Here is a 12,828-nt window from a genome sequence, read left to right as displayed (position 1 = left end):
TTAGCTCTCAGACCCTCTGTGTCATGAACACACAAGCTTGGGGACACAAAAACTTGTTCCCACGTTTGGCATAAATACAGTTGTTCACCCTTCGCAGACACGCCTATAAAGGGGGCACTGTCAGCCTGGCACAAACAGCCTCCCTATCCCAGCTCTCAAATTCACAGCCCGGTGTGTGAGAGATGGAGGCTCAGGGATCCAGGCCCTGGGCCTCTCAGAGTCCAACCCATGCGTTTAGTTCGGATGACTTTATGTGGCCCCACCCCAAAGCCCTGCGGCCAGGACACTTTGTTCCCAGTCTGGCAGATGTCCGCCCCGCCTGGGGTAATTAGGAACCGGCCAGGGCTGGTCACTCTTGAACCTGCACCTTCGCTGCCCAGCTGCTGTCCAGCCCATAAAAGTGGGCAAGGGGTGGCACTGCTAGCTGCGGGCCCTGGGAGGGGACAGGCTTCAAGGTGATGGGGCTCTGTTCCTACCAGAGGTCCCCACTCCCCAGGACATACCTTTATACACACTGCAGCCACCACTTTCTTCCTCTCATTATCCCTCCCCCAGCTCATCGTGTCCCCACAGGCACTTCTGACTGCTGGACCCCCGATGGGGTAGGGGCAGGTTGCCCGGGCTAGTTCACATGCTTAATAATTGTAACAGTGAATAATAACAAACACTCCTTGGCGGGTACATGCCAAGGAGTGTTGTAAAGGCGTTACTTATCTCACGTCACTGAGTCCTTACAAACAGGCTTATGAAGTTGGTGTTCGTCATTCTTGCTATCCAGGTAGGGAAACAGGCTCAGATGACACAGCCCTTTCATGGCACAGCTGGGACTTGAACCCAGGAAGTTTGGCTGGGAGCCTGGGGTCTTTGCCACTGGCTGCACCACCGTGTTTGTTTACAAGTGCCACCCTGACATGCCCACACTCGCATGCACAAACTCAATGAATTGAGTCAGGGGACACGTTTGGGCTTGTGGCTGGGTTCCCCTTACACGCACACACACCCTGACACGCCCAGCCCCTGGGTGTGCAGTTTGAACACCATTTCCTGACTCATGCGTGTCCTCAAGTACCTCTTGTCTACCCCACCCCCACCTCCCCCAAACCAGCGCTGGCTTGGAATCTGCAAACGCCCAAGGTCATCCCAGTTCTGGGTCTCTCAGGTGGAAATGAAGGTGGCTGTCCAGGCAGTGGCAGAGGGAGGAGTGAAGGGGATAAGGGGGCCCACTAGGTGCCTTCTGGGCTGCTGTGCTGACCTTTCCAAGTTCAGGTGAATTTGTACCATGGTTCTGTGAATGGCCATACTGTCTCCATTTTTGGAATGAAGCTCAAACTACAGGAACCATGAGGCCACTCAGTGAGACCGTTCTGGAGCCAGGACAGGACTTCAGGGATTCCTCTGCCATCCTGTTCCCAGTTGAAGCCCTGTATTGGGAGGAGCTGATGCCATCCCACAGGGGCGGGAATTGGGGGGTGGAGACTGTTAATCCCCTGTCTGGCTGGCCCAGCCTCTGCCCAGGGTGCCTCCTAATTTCCAAACCAAACAGCAGGTAGTGTTGGGTCAGCTGCCAGGCCTAATCTGCTCCCCACCAGCCTCGGGCTCTCCAAGGGGTCTCCTGGTTCCCACGCTCTGAGTCTCAAAGGAAGTTGGCAGATGCTCTTCCACTCCAGCAGGGACACCCCTACTTACAGAGTGAGAGAAAACACCCCCTTACTGAAGCCACCACTTTCCAAAATTGCCATAATAAACACAGGTTTGTTGTTTTAACTGCACCTCTCTAGATGTGTCATCTTTGCGCAGTGCACAACCTGTGCAATTGTATATGGAGGCGCTGACTCCCAAACTCCCTGTATCAATACCCACAGTGGTTTAAGATCATTTTATTGAGGATTGAGAGGCAGGGAGAGATAGGGGGCAGCTACAGCCTCCCCAACCCCACCAGGGGGAAAAAATCCCCTCCCCGCCTCCCACGTGGCTCCCCCTGTATTATGGGGGTACTTTGTGCAAACTCTGCCCCGGTACAGTGGAGGATGGATATGAAATGGTAGCAGCTGGAACTGGCAGCGGTGCTACTGGGTGCTGGGTGGCTTGTAGGGCTCCAGGAGGAGAGCGGAGAAGGTGTTGACCTTGTCTGTCCCCCGCACCTCGTGGGGTAGCAGAGGCAGCTTCACAATGTGGAAGTCTTCGTACAGGTCCTCCATCTGCGGCCGGGAGCAGAGGGCAGCGGTCAGGGAGCCGCAGGGCAGGGACAGAATGTGGGTAGATGGAAGGGGTCAGGATGGGGGCCTTCCAGGGTCAGAGGCTTCACAGGTCACTGGTAGGGGTGGTGCCAGTCAGGTCTGAGATCCCTGAGCCAGACCTCCCGCTCCCCAGGGTCAGAGATAACCGGGACCAGGCCAGCCAGTCCTTGAGGGCCAGAATTAGGGGGAAGGGTCTGAAGTAGGGCTAAGGGCGGGAGGTTGGGGTGGGATGCAGCAAAGGGTCAGAGCATAGGGTAAATGGCTGGCAGTGCTGTGGCTAGGCTGGGCCAGGCTCCCACTTCCAGGATCAGAGGTGTGAGGGCTGGATAGGTGGCTGGGCATGCGCACCTGGTCCAGGTACTTGGCCTGGATCTTGTGGCGGGCCTCACACATCTTGCAGGGCTTCTCAGGGTCTGGGAAGACAAGCTGGTTGACGATGATGTTGTGTGTGTCGATCTTGCACTTGGCCAACTCCTGGATGAGCCGCTCTGTCTCGTACAGGGACAGGAACTCGGCGATGCACACGCAGATGAAAGTTGTCTGCTCCTGCAGGGTGCGAGAAAAAACAGTGAGGGCCAGGTGCTGGCCCGGTCCCCAACCCGAGCTTCTCATTGCCCACCTGTACCGTGACTCACAGGGTCCTTGAACTGCTCGCTGACGGAGCGGATGACGGGCAGCGTCTCCTCCAGCTTGGAGGCCAGCTGGTCTGCGTTCATGTCCCCAAGGCCCAGCATGTTACACATCTGGTGGGGAGGAAATGCGAGAGCTCGTGACTTCCCTGGGCCCCTACACCTCCTGGTTTGGGGGCTTGCTAAACACCCGGGGGGATGGCTCCGGACACCTCCCAGTGGTTAAAGGCATGGGCCCTCGAGCAGCCCACAGGGGTCAAATCCCAGCTCTGCCTCTTCCAGGGGGCTGTGGCCAGGTGGCTTGACCTCCCGGAGTCTCAGTTTCCCCATGTGGAGACCTCACCTCTAAGAGCGGGTGCTAGTTGAGCTGACACGTCGTGGTCAGAACAGTGCCTGGTACACAATAAGCGCTCCACAAATGTGACTACAGGCCCCCGGAGAGGACCACACACATCACCAGGGGTGTGGGATGTGTGTGTAGAAGTGTGTTTGTCACTAAGGTCGTCACACTGTCATGCTAATAACCCATGGGGGCACTCGCATGCTCTCCATGTGACAGTCACGGAAGGTGAGGCTGTGAGAGATGAAGGGACTTGCCTGAGGTCACATAACTGTCCTACCCGAGTGCAGAGCATTTGAACCCAGGCTGCCTGGGTCTGGAATATGTGCTTTCAAGTTCTCTCTGGGCACTCAGTGGGCGGGAGTGGGGACATCAAGTCCTGCGGAGTAGGGGACAGTTCCCCCAGAGTGAAGATTCATCCCACCCATTGGGAAGAGTGGACACAGAGGGGTTGTGTGTGGGAAAGGCCTTTGTCATTGCACATCTGGGAACCTGGGGACTGGCTCCCACTTAGGGGATGCCTGGATGCCCTGGGGCCCTGCCTGCCTGTGAGATGAAGGGGCTGATCTGGTTCTTGATCTGCATGAGGCGGCCTAGGCCCCGCTCCACGATGGTGGGGAAGTTGAGCAGCCTCAGCGTGTGGCCCGTGGGCGCCGTGTCAAACACCACGACCGAGAAGTTCATGCCCTTCACCAGCCTGCAGGGAGATGAGGGTCAGGCCCGTTTTCCCCTCTCTTCCACCCCAGCCCCAGGCAGCACCAGCCCACTGTTCCTGACCTCATGACCTCTGCATAGCTCATGGCCTCATCGATGCCTGGGAAGGCGCTCATGGCTTCCTGCATCATCTTCTTGCCCATGCTTAGCATGTTGTCCTCCTCGAAGAACTCATCAGGCAGCTCTGCCACGCCCAGGCTGGGGTCAATCTCCTGGAGGAGCCGAGATTTTGAGACTCAGGCTGCTGCTGCTTCTGCAGATGCCTTCTCATCCTGGCGGGCTCCAGGCCAGGGGACAGCACGGAGGGCCCAAACCTCAGTCCTGCGTCAGGTCCCAGCTGGGGAGACCCCCAAGGTGCCATGGCCCTCCCTCAGACACTAAAGGTCTCCGGGATTGCACAAAGGATCAAGCTATTTCACAAACAGGTGGATCAGTGTCCCCAGAGGGAAGCCAAAGCCTCTGTAGGGCTTTCATTGGCGAGTCCCCCACCCAGAGCCCTGACTGCTTTCAGATCATTCCTCTAATGTGAGTCTTCCCTCGCCATCCCATCTAACAGCATAGCAGCAGCCTCCCGTCCCACCTTCTTTTCTCCTTAACATCTAGCCTCTCTTCACATGATTTACTTATCACATGTCTCATGTCTCCCCAACCAGAATGTCAGCCATACGAGGATACCAGGAACTGTCTGGCACACAGTAGGTCCTCAACATGGATGTGGAATTCACAAAGGTATGAGCATTCCTGGGCTCCCGGGTCAGTCTTGGACTTGATGCCTCCTTCTCTATCCTCTGCCTGTGTCACCTCTTCTTGGTGACTTCATGGGTCCCCCCGTGAAGCCCCCAACTCAGGGAAATGGCCTAAGAGGTCATTTCCCTGCATAGAGCTTGCCCACCCATCACCTCACCCATCACCCTCACAGTCACACCCTGGATGGGTTACTCCTAGTCACTGGTCACCTGTAAGCTAACGTACCCCTCTGACCCGGGCCTCCTCACCCCCTACCTCAGTTATTTAAACCTCTTCGGGCCACCTCATCCACTCACCCCTGCCCCCTAGTTCACTGTTGATGTCCCTCTTGGCCGGCACCCTTATCCAGCCCGGGTTCCACAGGCTGTCTCAGCAAACACTCCTCTTTCCCTCTGTGTTTTGCAAAAATCCCCATCCTGGCTCTCTGGTACGGCTGCACTGAGGTGAGCAGCAGGGGAACACGCCTGACGAATGACTTCCACCTTGCTCCGTATTCCTGATCACAAATCTCCAACAGGCATTCGACAGCCAGACAATCCAGCCTTGGGAGTGTTGATGTCACATCTTAACCTTCCTCAAAGCCCTTCTGCCCCATTCGCTTCTTGCTCCCTGCTGAGATCTGTGCCTCACCTGTGCCTCAGTGAGAAAGAAAAGCCCCTGGCTGCCAACACCCTCATCGCCGCCCCTCCCACCCCCCGGAAATACTCCATACCCCTGGCCTTGCCTTTGAGTCCCTGGCCCTGGCGTAGTCCAAGTCCTGGGTCTGTGTGCTGGATGGAGCTCATGCCCACCTGAGGACCATCCTCTGCCAGCATCCTGGCTCCCTCCTGCAACATTACCTATCCCTCCCTGTTGGAGCATTTGCGTCAGCAAAAAAATCATGCTCTAGCATCTCTTTTCTCAAAAAAGCCTTCCAGGGGGCAGCCAGTTAGCTCAGTTGGTTAGAGCGCGGTGCTCTTAACAACAAGGTTGCTGGTTCAATTCCCACATGGGGCACTGTGAGCTGTGCCCTCCACAACTAGATTGAAACAACTAATTGACTTGGAGCTGACGGGTCCTGGAAAAACGAACTTAAAATAAATTTCAAAAGTTAAAAAACAAAAAAAAGGCCTTCCATAACTCTTCTCCCATACTGCTCCAGTGATGGCCCCATTTCTTAGCCCCTATCATGGCTGGCCCCAATCACTGTCTCCACCTCCTCAGCTCACCCACTACAGGCAGGCTTTTGCCCCCACTTCTAGGGTGGTCTCTCTAAAACTGATGCGCCTACTGGAGATGACAACCTCTTCCTGCCCAAGTCCTTTGTCCTCTGGAGCTTAGGAGCCCACACCCTCTGGCTTTTCTCTCACTTCAGTGGTGGTTCCTTCATTGCTGGACCCTAAATGATGATGTGCCCTCAGGTTGTTTCTGGGCCTCTCTGTTCTCTCACATTCTCCTCCACTCACAGCTTTAAATACCACCTTTGGGACAATGACTTCCAAATCAATGTCAAAGGTCACTATCCTGATGTGTCCACTTGATGTCCAGTGGGAACCTTGGATTCACCATGGTCAAAACAGAATTCCTGATTTGTCCCTTCTAAACCTGCTTCTTTCCTAGTCTCCCCCATCCCAGATGCTCAGGAACCAATTGAGAGACGTACTTAATCCATTTCTTTCCTTCACCCATTACAACCAAGCAGTCACATTGCTGTACTCCCAAAATACATCCCAAACTTAACCATGTCTCCCCCAACATTCTGCCCCACACACGAGTTCCAGCTGCCATCATCTCTTGCCTAGTCACTGCCCTAGGCTCCTTGCTTCCATCCTCAACTTACAATCCAAACCCCACATGGCAGCCATAGGGAACTTCTTGAAAAATTAATTTGGCCATGACAGTGCCCTGCTTAAAATGAACAGCTTCCCATTACACTTGGAATCAAAGCGAAACTGCTCCCAGTGGCCTATAAGGTCCTACACCTCTCTGACGTCTCCCTCCCGTTGCTCACTGCTAAGCTCTCGTCACTGTGGCTTCCTTTCCACTCCACAAACATTCCTCACTTGTTCCCCTCTGGGTATGTGGAAGAAGGAATGAAACTAGACAGAGGATGTAGAATGGGCAGGACATTGTAGCTGATGGTAGGTGTTCACAGGAAAGGCCTGAACGGGCCTTTGCTTGAGTGGGGAGCTGAGCCCTGTTCCACTCACCATGGCGAAGAGGTTGTCATAGCCTTTGACCTTGGTGGGCACCTTGGAGAACTTCTGGTCAAATGCATCCGAGATGTTGTGGGCTGGGTCGGTGGAGATGATCAGAACGCTTTCCCGCCCCTTGGATAGCTGGACTGCTAGGCTGCAGCTGGGCAAGGGAAAGGTCAAAAGGCAAGGGGTGAGGGGTTAGGCTCTGCTCCCTAGGTCTGCATGGAAAGATGTGGGGCTCAGAAGCTGGCCGGGCCTCGAGAATATGGCTAATTGTGGAATTAAGTCTCAATCTTTGCAGAGGTACCCTCTCAGACCTCACCTACTGACCCCTCCAGCTGGCTAGCGTGGTGGGGTTCAGTATGGCTCGATGCCTGCTTCTTCTTTGCTGGCACAGAGAGGCACGGTCCAGCCAGCATAGTTAAGGAGTCCCTTGTACCTCCTCAATTCTAAGCTAAGGGGTCCCCTGCACTTCCTGCTAAACTCAGGATGGTTCAAACCAATTGTCCAGGATAATTTGCCCCAGGAATCCCACCCTCTCCTCCCAGTTGACTGGGATAATCCGATTATGTACCCTTGCCTTCCATCTCCACGTGGGCATAGACTGGCAAGGTTCACTCAGACTAGGATAGTTTGCCCCCGTGTGTCCCTCCCTATACTTTGAGCTCACTCTGGTCCACAGCTGACTGGGACATTTAAGTGCTCTCCTGGCCCCCGAGCGTTGGCTTCAGTGTGGTTCCGCCCTTGAACCACAACGGGGATGATTTACCAGAGGGTGCCAGGCCCGCATTCAGGAGGTTTCTTCCATTTGCTCCAGGTAACTTCTGGAGAGTACAACCCGGAAGACCCCGGCCCAACCCCAGTGCTCAGCTCGGGGTCGAAGAGCGATCCCTGGCCTCCCCTTCGCCCAGTGGTACATCCCACCCATCTTTCCGGCCCACGCTACAGCCTCTTTACCTGCAGGTGGTCTTGCCAACACCACCCTTGCCCCCGACGAAGATCCACTTAAGGCTGCGCTGCTCGATGATGTTGCTAAGCGTGGGCTCCAGCGGCTCCACATCAGGGGCATCCTCGAACTCCTCTGCCTCAACCCCCCAACCGGCTACCCCTGCCGCCATCTTGGAACCGGCTCACGTGATCGAGCGGAGCGCACCACGCAAAGTACCAACAGGGGAAATTCCATGTTATATCCCCATTAGGGCTAGCAACCCGAGTTAATTTCCCCATGACATTACTTTTGGGAGCTAACAGAAGCTATATTTCCAAAGTTCTCCTCTTCCAGGGTTCACCTTGTCGATCTCTCGTCTATGTTTTTTCAAAGACTCCCCCTGCCTAATTAACATATTGGTACGTTCCAGAATACTCCCCTTCACTGATTGGACCCTAAGTCTCGCAGCACTCTTTTCATTGGCTATATCTTTTATTACTTTCACCAATCACTCTCAGGTCCTGGTAGCCGCCAATCTCTCCTTAGCAACCAGCCAAACACCGGTCCATGCCCTGAAGTTAGACCCCAGGTCCGCCCTGGCCTGACTCCATAGGCTCAACTTCTTGTCGATCTTTTCCCCTCTATTCTCCAAGCTGAATCACAACATCCTCTCAGGCCCTTCGCCTCTTATCCAATTGGCTGTGATCCATCTGGCTCCTGACACTAACCAATCATAGATGAATTGATTAGTTGGCTGAAGACCGGTCTCGGGGCTGTGAGTGGGCTAGAGGGAGAACGACTCCGGTTGGACGAAATTTGCAGATCCTTGTGCAGTGCGCCCTGAACCCCTATGCTGGGCAGACCAGGACAGGGACCAGACCTGCAACCGCGCGTCTTGTCTTCGAAAGGACCCTATTCCCGAAAACTTCTTAGTATTTTTCTCCTTGTGGAAGGGGAGACTCCAGCGAATTCCCTGTTTGAACCTCTGCACTGGGCAGGAATACAAGATGGGTCTCTCAGGCGGTTGGCGGACACTCTTAACTATAAACTGGGTTACCCCGGCTTGGAAATACCCCTTCTCCTGAGAAGCTTCTTCTGAGTACCCTAGCTCATAAAATAATACCCTGATTCTCAGATGGGGACCCCAGCTCCACGGAGCTAGCTAGGTGTCCGCATTTCCAAACGAGAGCTTCATCCCAGAGACAGGTATCTAACCCAGACACCTCCATTTCTAGTCCGGGGGTCCAGGCTAGATACCCTCTATAGACCTAGTTAGGGACCAAGATTCCAAGGTGTCAGTTGAGTACACATCCTTAGAGGAGATCCCTCTCCTTACTGAGATTATCCCTGGTGCTAGAAGGAGGTTCTAGCCCCGTAAAGCTAATGCACCTCCAGTCCCGTGGGGGCTACAGCCCCAGAGGACGGTCGAACTCCGGGGCAGACCCTGCACGCATAACGCCTGCGGGAGTCTAGAGGGCTATGAAGGTCCGCTGGGCGAGGCCCTCCGGTCCGCCAGTCAGGTTTTACCCCTCATTCGTCCCGCCCCTCAGGCCCCACCCCCACCGCGGCGCTTGCGGGTCAGAGTGTTCTTCCCAGCATGCATTGCTCGGGATCTGCAAGTCCGGCGGCAAGCGCGGGGCCGAAGCGGCCTTCCCGGAGTCCTTTGCGCGGCACTTGGCGACAAAATGGCTGCCCGAGGGAGACGGGCGGAGCCTCCGGGCCGGGAGGCACCGGGCCCCGCGGCGGGCGGCGGCGGCGGGAGCCGATGGGCTGAGTCGGGGCCCGGGACATCGCCCGAGAGCGGGGATGAAGAAATGTCGAGCCCGGTGTCGGGCGGCGTGAACTTGTTCGCCAACGACGGCAGCTTCCTCGAGCTGTTCAAACGGAAGATGGAGGAGGAGCAGCGGCAGCGGCAGGAGGAGCCGCCCCCGGGCCCGCCGCGACCCGACCAGCAGGCCACCGCCGCCTCCGCGGGTCCCGGGGATCCGAAGAGGAAGGGCGGCCCGGGCCCCACGCTCAGCTTCGTAAGGAGCCGCGGGGGTGGGGGCGGGCGCCAGGGCCTGCCGTGGCAGGGGGAATCGGCCCGAGAAAAGGGATCGGGATTCAGGTCCACCCTCCGACCCCGATGAAGGGGCCATCCGGGTCACCCGTTGAGGATGCGGAACCTGGATTTCCGATGCGCGAGGTTTGGGGGTGGAGGTGGAGATCCCCGGAGCTTGCCTTCGAGAACCGGGAGCCGAGGCTGGGGAAACCAGGATTCCTGTTTAGTGGTACTTGAACTTCAGGTACTGGGACCATTTCTCAGTATTCGGAAGGGAAGCAGATTCAAATCTGGAGTCTAAGATGTGTGTAATAGAGACTCAGACCGCTTACTGTGTGACTTAGGAAATTTGCTTGACTTCCTGAGTCTCCTTCGGCTAGTGTCCGTTTATTGAGCACCTTACCTTGTGCTGGGCATTGTGCTTAGGTGCTGGATATGCCCTGTTGAACATGACAGACAAGACCTCTGCTTTCCTGAGCATCTGGGCCTATCTTCATATTTTCTGTTTGGAAAAATGGACATTGTCCCATCTTCTGAAATGATGAGGGTTCAGTGAGGCCATCCTGGAAAAGTGGTTAGATAGCATGACGCCTGTCTTATAGGAAGGGCTAAACCAGTGGTTCTCATTTGGGGAGGATCCCCCCATTTAGCAAAGTTTGGAGACAGTTTTGGTTGTCAGAACTGGGGGAGTGGGGTGTTATTGTCATCTGAGTAGAGACCAGGGATGTTGCTCCACATTCTACAATGCACAGGACAGCCCTCGCTGTCCCCCACCCCATTCCCCAGCAAAGAAGGATCCATCTCAAAATGTCATTAGTGCAAGTTTGAGGAGCTCGAAACAAATGGCACCTTTATTGATGGTCCACTCTGAGCTTGCTTTGTCTCTGGTATTGAGATCAAGTCCCTGTGGTGTGAAGAAAAAAGTGTTGACTCGAGAATAATGGAGTGGGGGTCAAGTTTCATCATCCACCAAAAATGGGTGTGAGACTAGTCCCAGCAGGGCAGGTCACTTAATGCCAGGTTGAGGGGAGGAGATGATGCCTGTGAAGGCTGTTGCAGCCCTCAGTCAATGGGAGAAGATGGAGGCCCAGGATGCAAGTCCAGACTGAGACTTCTGTTTGAGGAAAGGGAAATGTCAGTACCTGGGTTGGGATGGTGTAAGAAATGTGTAGAGGCCAAGTACCTCTCCTTGAGTGGGAGTAGCAGTAGTTGTCACTGCCTTTATTCATTGTTGTTGGAGCACCCTATAGAAGCCAGGCCAGGCCAGGTTAGGTGCAGGGGATACATCGTTGCTTAGTTGTTACGGATGCTGCTCTGTGGCTTGGACCCACCTGACCCTGAACCAGCTCTATTGTTTGCTGCCAGGATGACCAAGGGTAGGGGCCTCACCTTCTCGAAGATGTTTCCTCATCTATAAAATGAGGATGGTTATAACCTTCATCTTAGGGTAACTGTGAATGTGAAAGGAGATGATGATACATTCAAAGCACTTGGCACAGGGCTTAGCATACAGTAAGTGCTCAGTAAAGGGAGGTGTTGCTGCCTGCATGGTCACTGCCAGGGGAGGGTGAGGTTTTAGCATGGAGAGTGAGGACAGAGTCCATCCCCACGGATGTGGGGGTTCTTCTCACTCCGTGGGAAAGCAGCCCGGGTGCCCAGGATTGCCTGGGCATCATGGGCCCAGGACAGGCGCTGAGTCGCGTGTGCTCCTCTCTGATTGCTGCGCAGGTCGGCCGGCTGGCGGAGCTGGGCGCGGCGTCGGGACGGGCCACCGGGCCGGGCTAGGAAGGTGTAGTGGGCCTCAGCGCCGCCAAGGGCGGGCCCGGCTCCTGTAACCGTTGCAGTCTTCTGTCCCTTCACCCAGGTGGGCAAGCGCAGAGGCGGGAACAAACTAGCCCTCAAGACGGGAATAGTAGCCAAGAAGCAGAAGACGGAGGATGAGGTGAGCAGGTTGTGTGTGGGGGGCTGCCCAAGTGGCCTTTCTTTTCCAGCCTCAGCACCTGGCTAATGAGCCCTGTCCCTCCCTGTCTAGCCTCCGGGCCTTGGATGTGGGTACTGGGTGGGGGAGGAGGGCTTTCAACAAGGACTCCAGATAACTTGACTCTGAATATCTTTACCTCAAACCTACGACCTCTGGGATGACACTGGGGGTGGGTCAGCTGTCTCAGGACAGTCCTGATCCCAGTTCCTGGCCTCCCTGGCATCCCCTTCCCAACCTCCTGTGCCCCCCCCCCCCCCACCCCACAGGTATTAACAAGTAAAGGTGATGCATGGGCAAAGTACATGGCAGAGGTGAAAAAGTACAAAGCCCACCAGTGCGGCGACGATGATAAAACTCGGCCCCTGGTGAAATGACTCCCTCCCCCCACCTGCCCACGGCCTGGGACTCTGCGATGTACATAACTATTTAATGCGGCGGCAGCGGTGGCAGCGGCGGCAACCTTCCCCCCAAGGACTTACACACAGAAGGAAACTGAGATGCTTCCCGCAGCTGCCGGCGATCCTCCAGGACTCTTTTTTACCTTGAGCACTTGCCTCCTGAGACTTCATAGAACAGTGGTTTACTGTCCCCTCTTCCCCTCCCATTTCCTCGCTCTCTCTGTCTTTCTCATCTCACCCTCCCCTTTCCTCTCCTTAGCCATCACTTCTGGAAAGTAAAGAACTTGATTTAGTGCCGGAGCTGAGTGCTTGGTTTGCCTTCTTTGCTCTCTCCAACCTAAACCCTTCCCCTTCAGCTCGTACCGTCCCACCAAAGCCTGGGTCTGGCCTGGTGACTGGGGGTTTGGCGAGGATGGGGGCGTGCTCTATCCAGTAAGCCTGGATTCTTCCCCAGGACCCATTTCCTTCCCACCCTGACTGCACCACCGTTGTTGCTCCTTATGTTCTGGGTCTCTTCATAGTCCCATTTGGCTGGGCTAAAGCTGTCATTCAGCAGACACTGAGTACCTACTGTGTGCCCTGGCTGTGCTGGGCCGTGGGGCCACAGCAGTGAACAGAACAGACTACATGTGCTCC

General features: G+C 55.5%; 2 protein-coding genes across 3 annotated transcripts; one reads left to right on the top strand and one right to left on the bottom strand.

The window, feature by feature from the left end:
* Positions 1-1,861: 1,861 nt before the first annotated feature.
* On the bottom strand, positions 1,862-7,987 carry GET3 (guided entry of tail-anchored proteins factor 3, ATPase). The gene is made up of 7 exons (XM_019746236.2): positions 7,802-7,987; positions 6,857-7,004; positions 3,984-4,132; positions 3,753-3,903; positions 2,873-2,980; positions 2,586-2,783; positions 1,862-2,198 (listed from the first exon to the last, which is right to left on the bottom strand). Exons 1-7 carry the CDS (start codon positions 7,960-7,962, stop codon positions 2,067-2,069), a joined length of 1,047 nt encoding a protein of 348 aa, XP_019601795.1. The 5' UTR covers positions 7,963-7,987; the 3' UTR covers positions 1,862-2,066.
* Positions 7,988-9,373: 1,386 nt separating this feature from the next.
* TRIR (telomerase RNA component interacting RNase) lies at positions 9,374-12,492 on the top strand. Of its 2 annotated transcripts, XM_019746174.2 has the most exons (3): positions 9,381-9,796; positions 11,678-11,755; positions 12,061-12,492. In XM_019746174.2, the coding sequence occupies exons 1-3, from the start codon at positions 9,458-9,460 to the stop codon at positions 12,166-12,168; spliced, it is 525 nt and encodes a 174-aa protein (XP_019601733.1). In that variant the 5' UTR covers positions 9,381-9,457; the 3' UTR covers positions 12,169-12,492. The 2 variants fall into 2 exon arrangements, with proteins under 2 accessions (XP_074194146.1, XP_019601733.1); XM_074338045.1 differs by lacking the exon at positions 12,061-12,492 and having other exon boundaries at positions 9,374-9,773; positions 11,678-11,754.
* Positions 12,493-12,828: the final 336 nt, after the last annotated feature.

Source organism: Rhinolophus sinicus, linkage group LG07 (assembly GCF_036562045.2).
Source record: "Rhinolophus sinicus isolate RSC01 linkage group LG07, ASM3656204v1, whole genome shotgun sequence".
Lineage (NCBI taxonomy): Eukaryota > Metazoa > Chordata > Mammalia > Chiroptera > Rhinolophidae > Rhinolophus > Rhinolophus sinicus.
The sequence above is the reverse complement of the archived record's forward strand: the minus strand, read 5'-3'. Positions and strand labels throughout refer to the sequence as shown.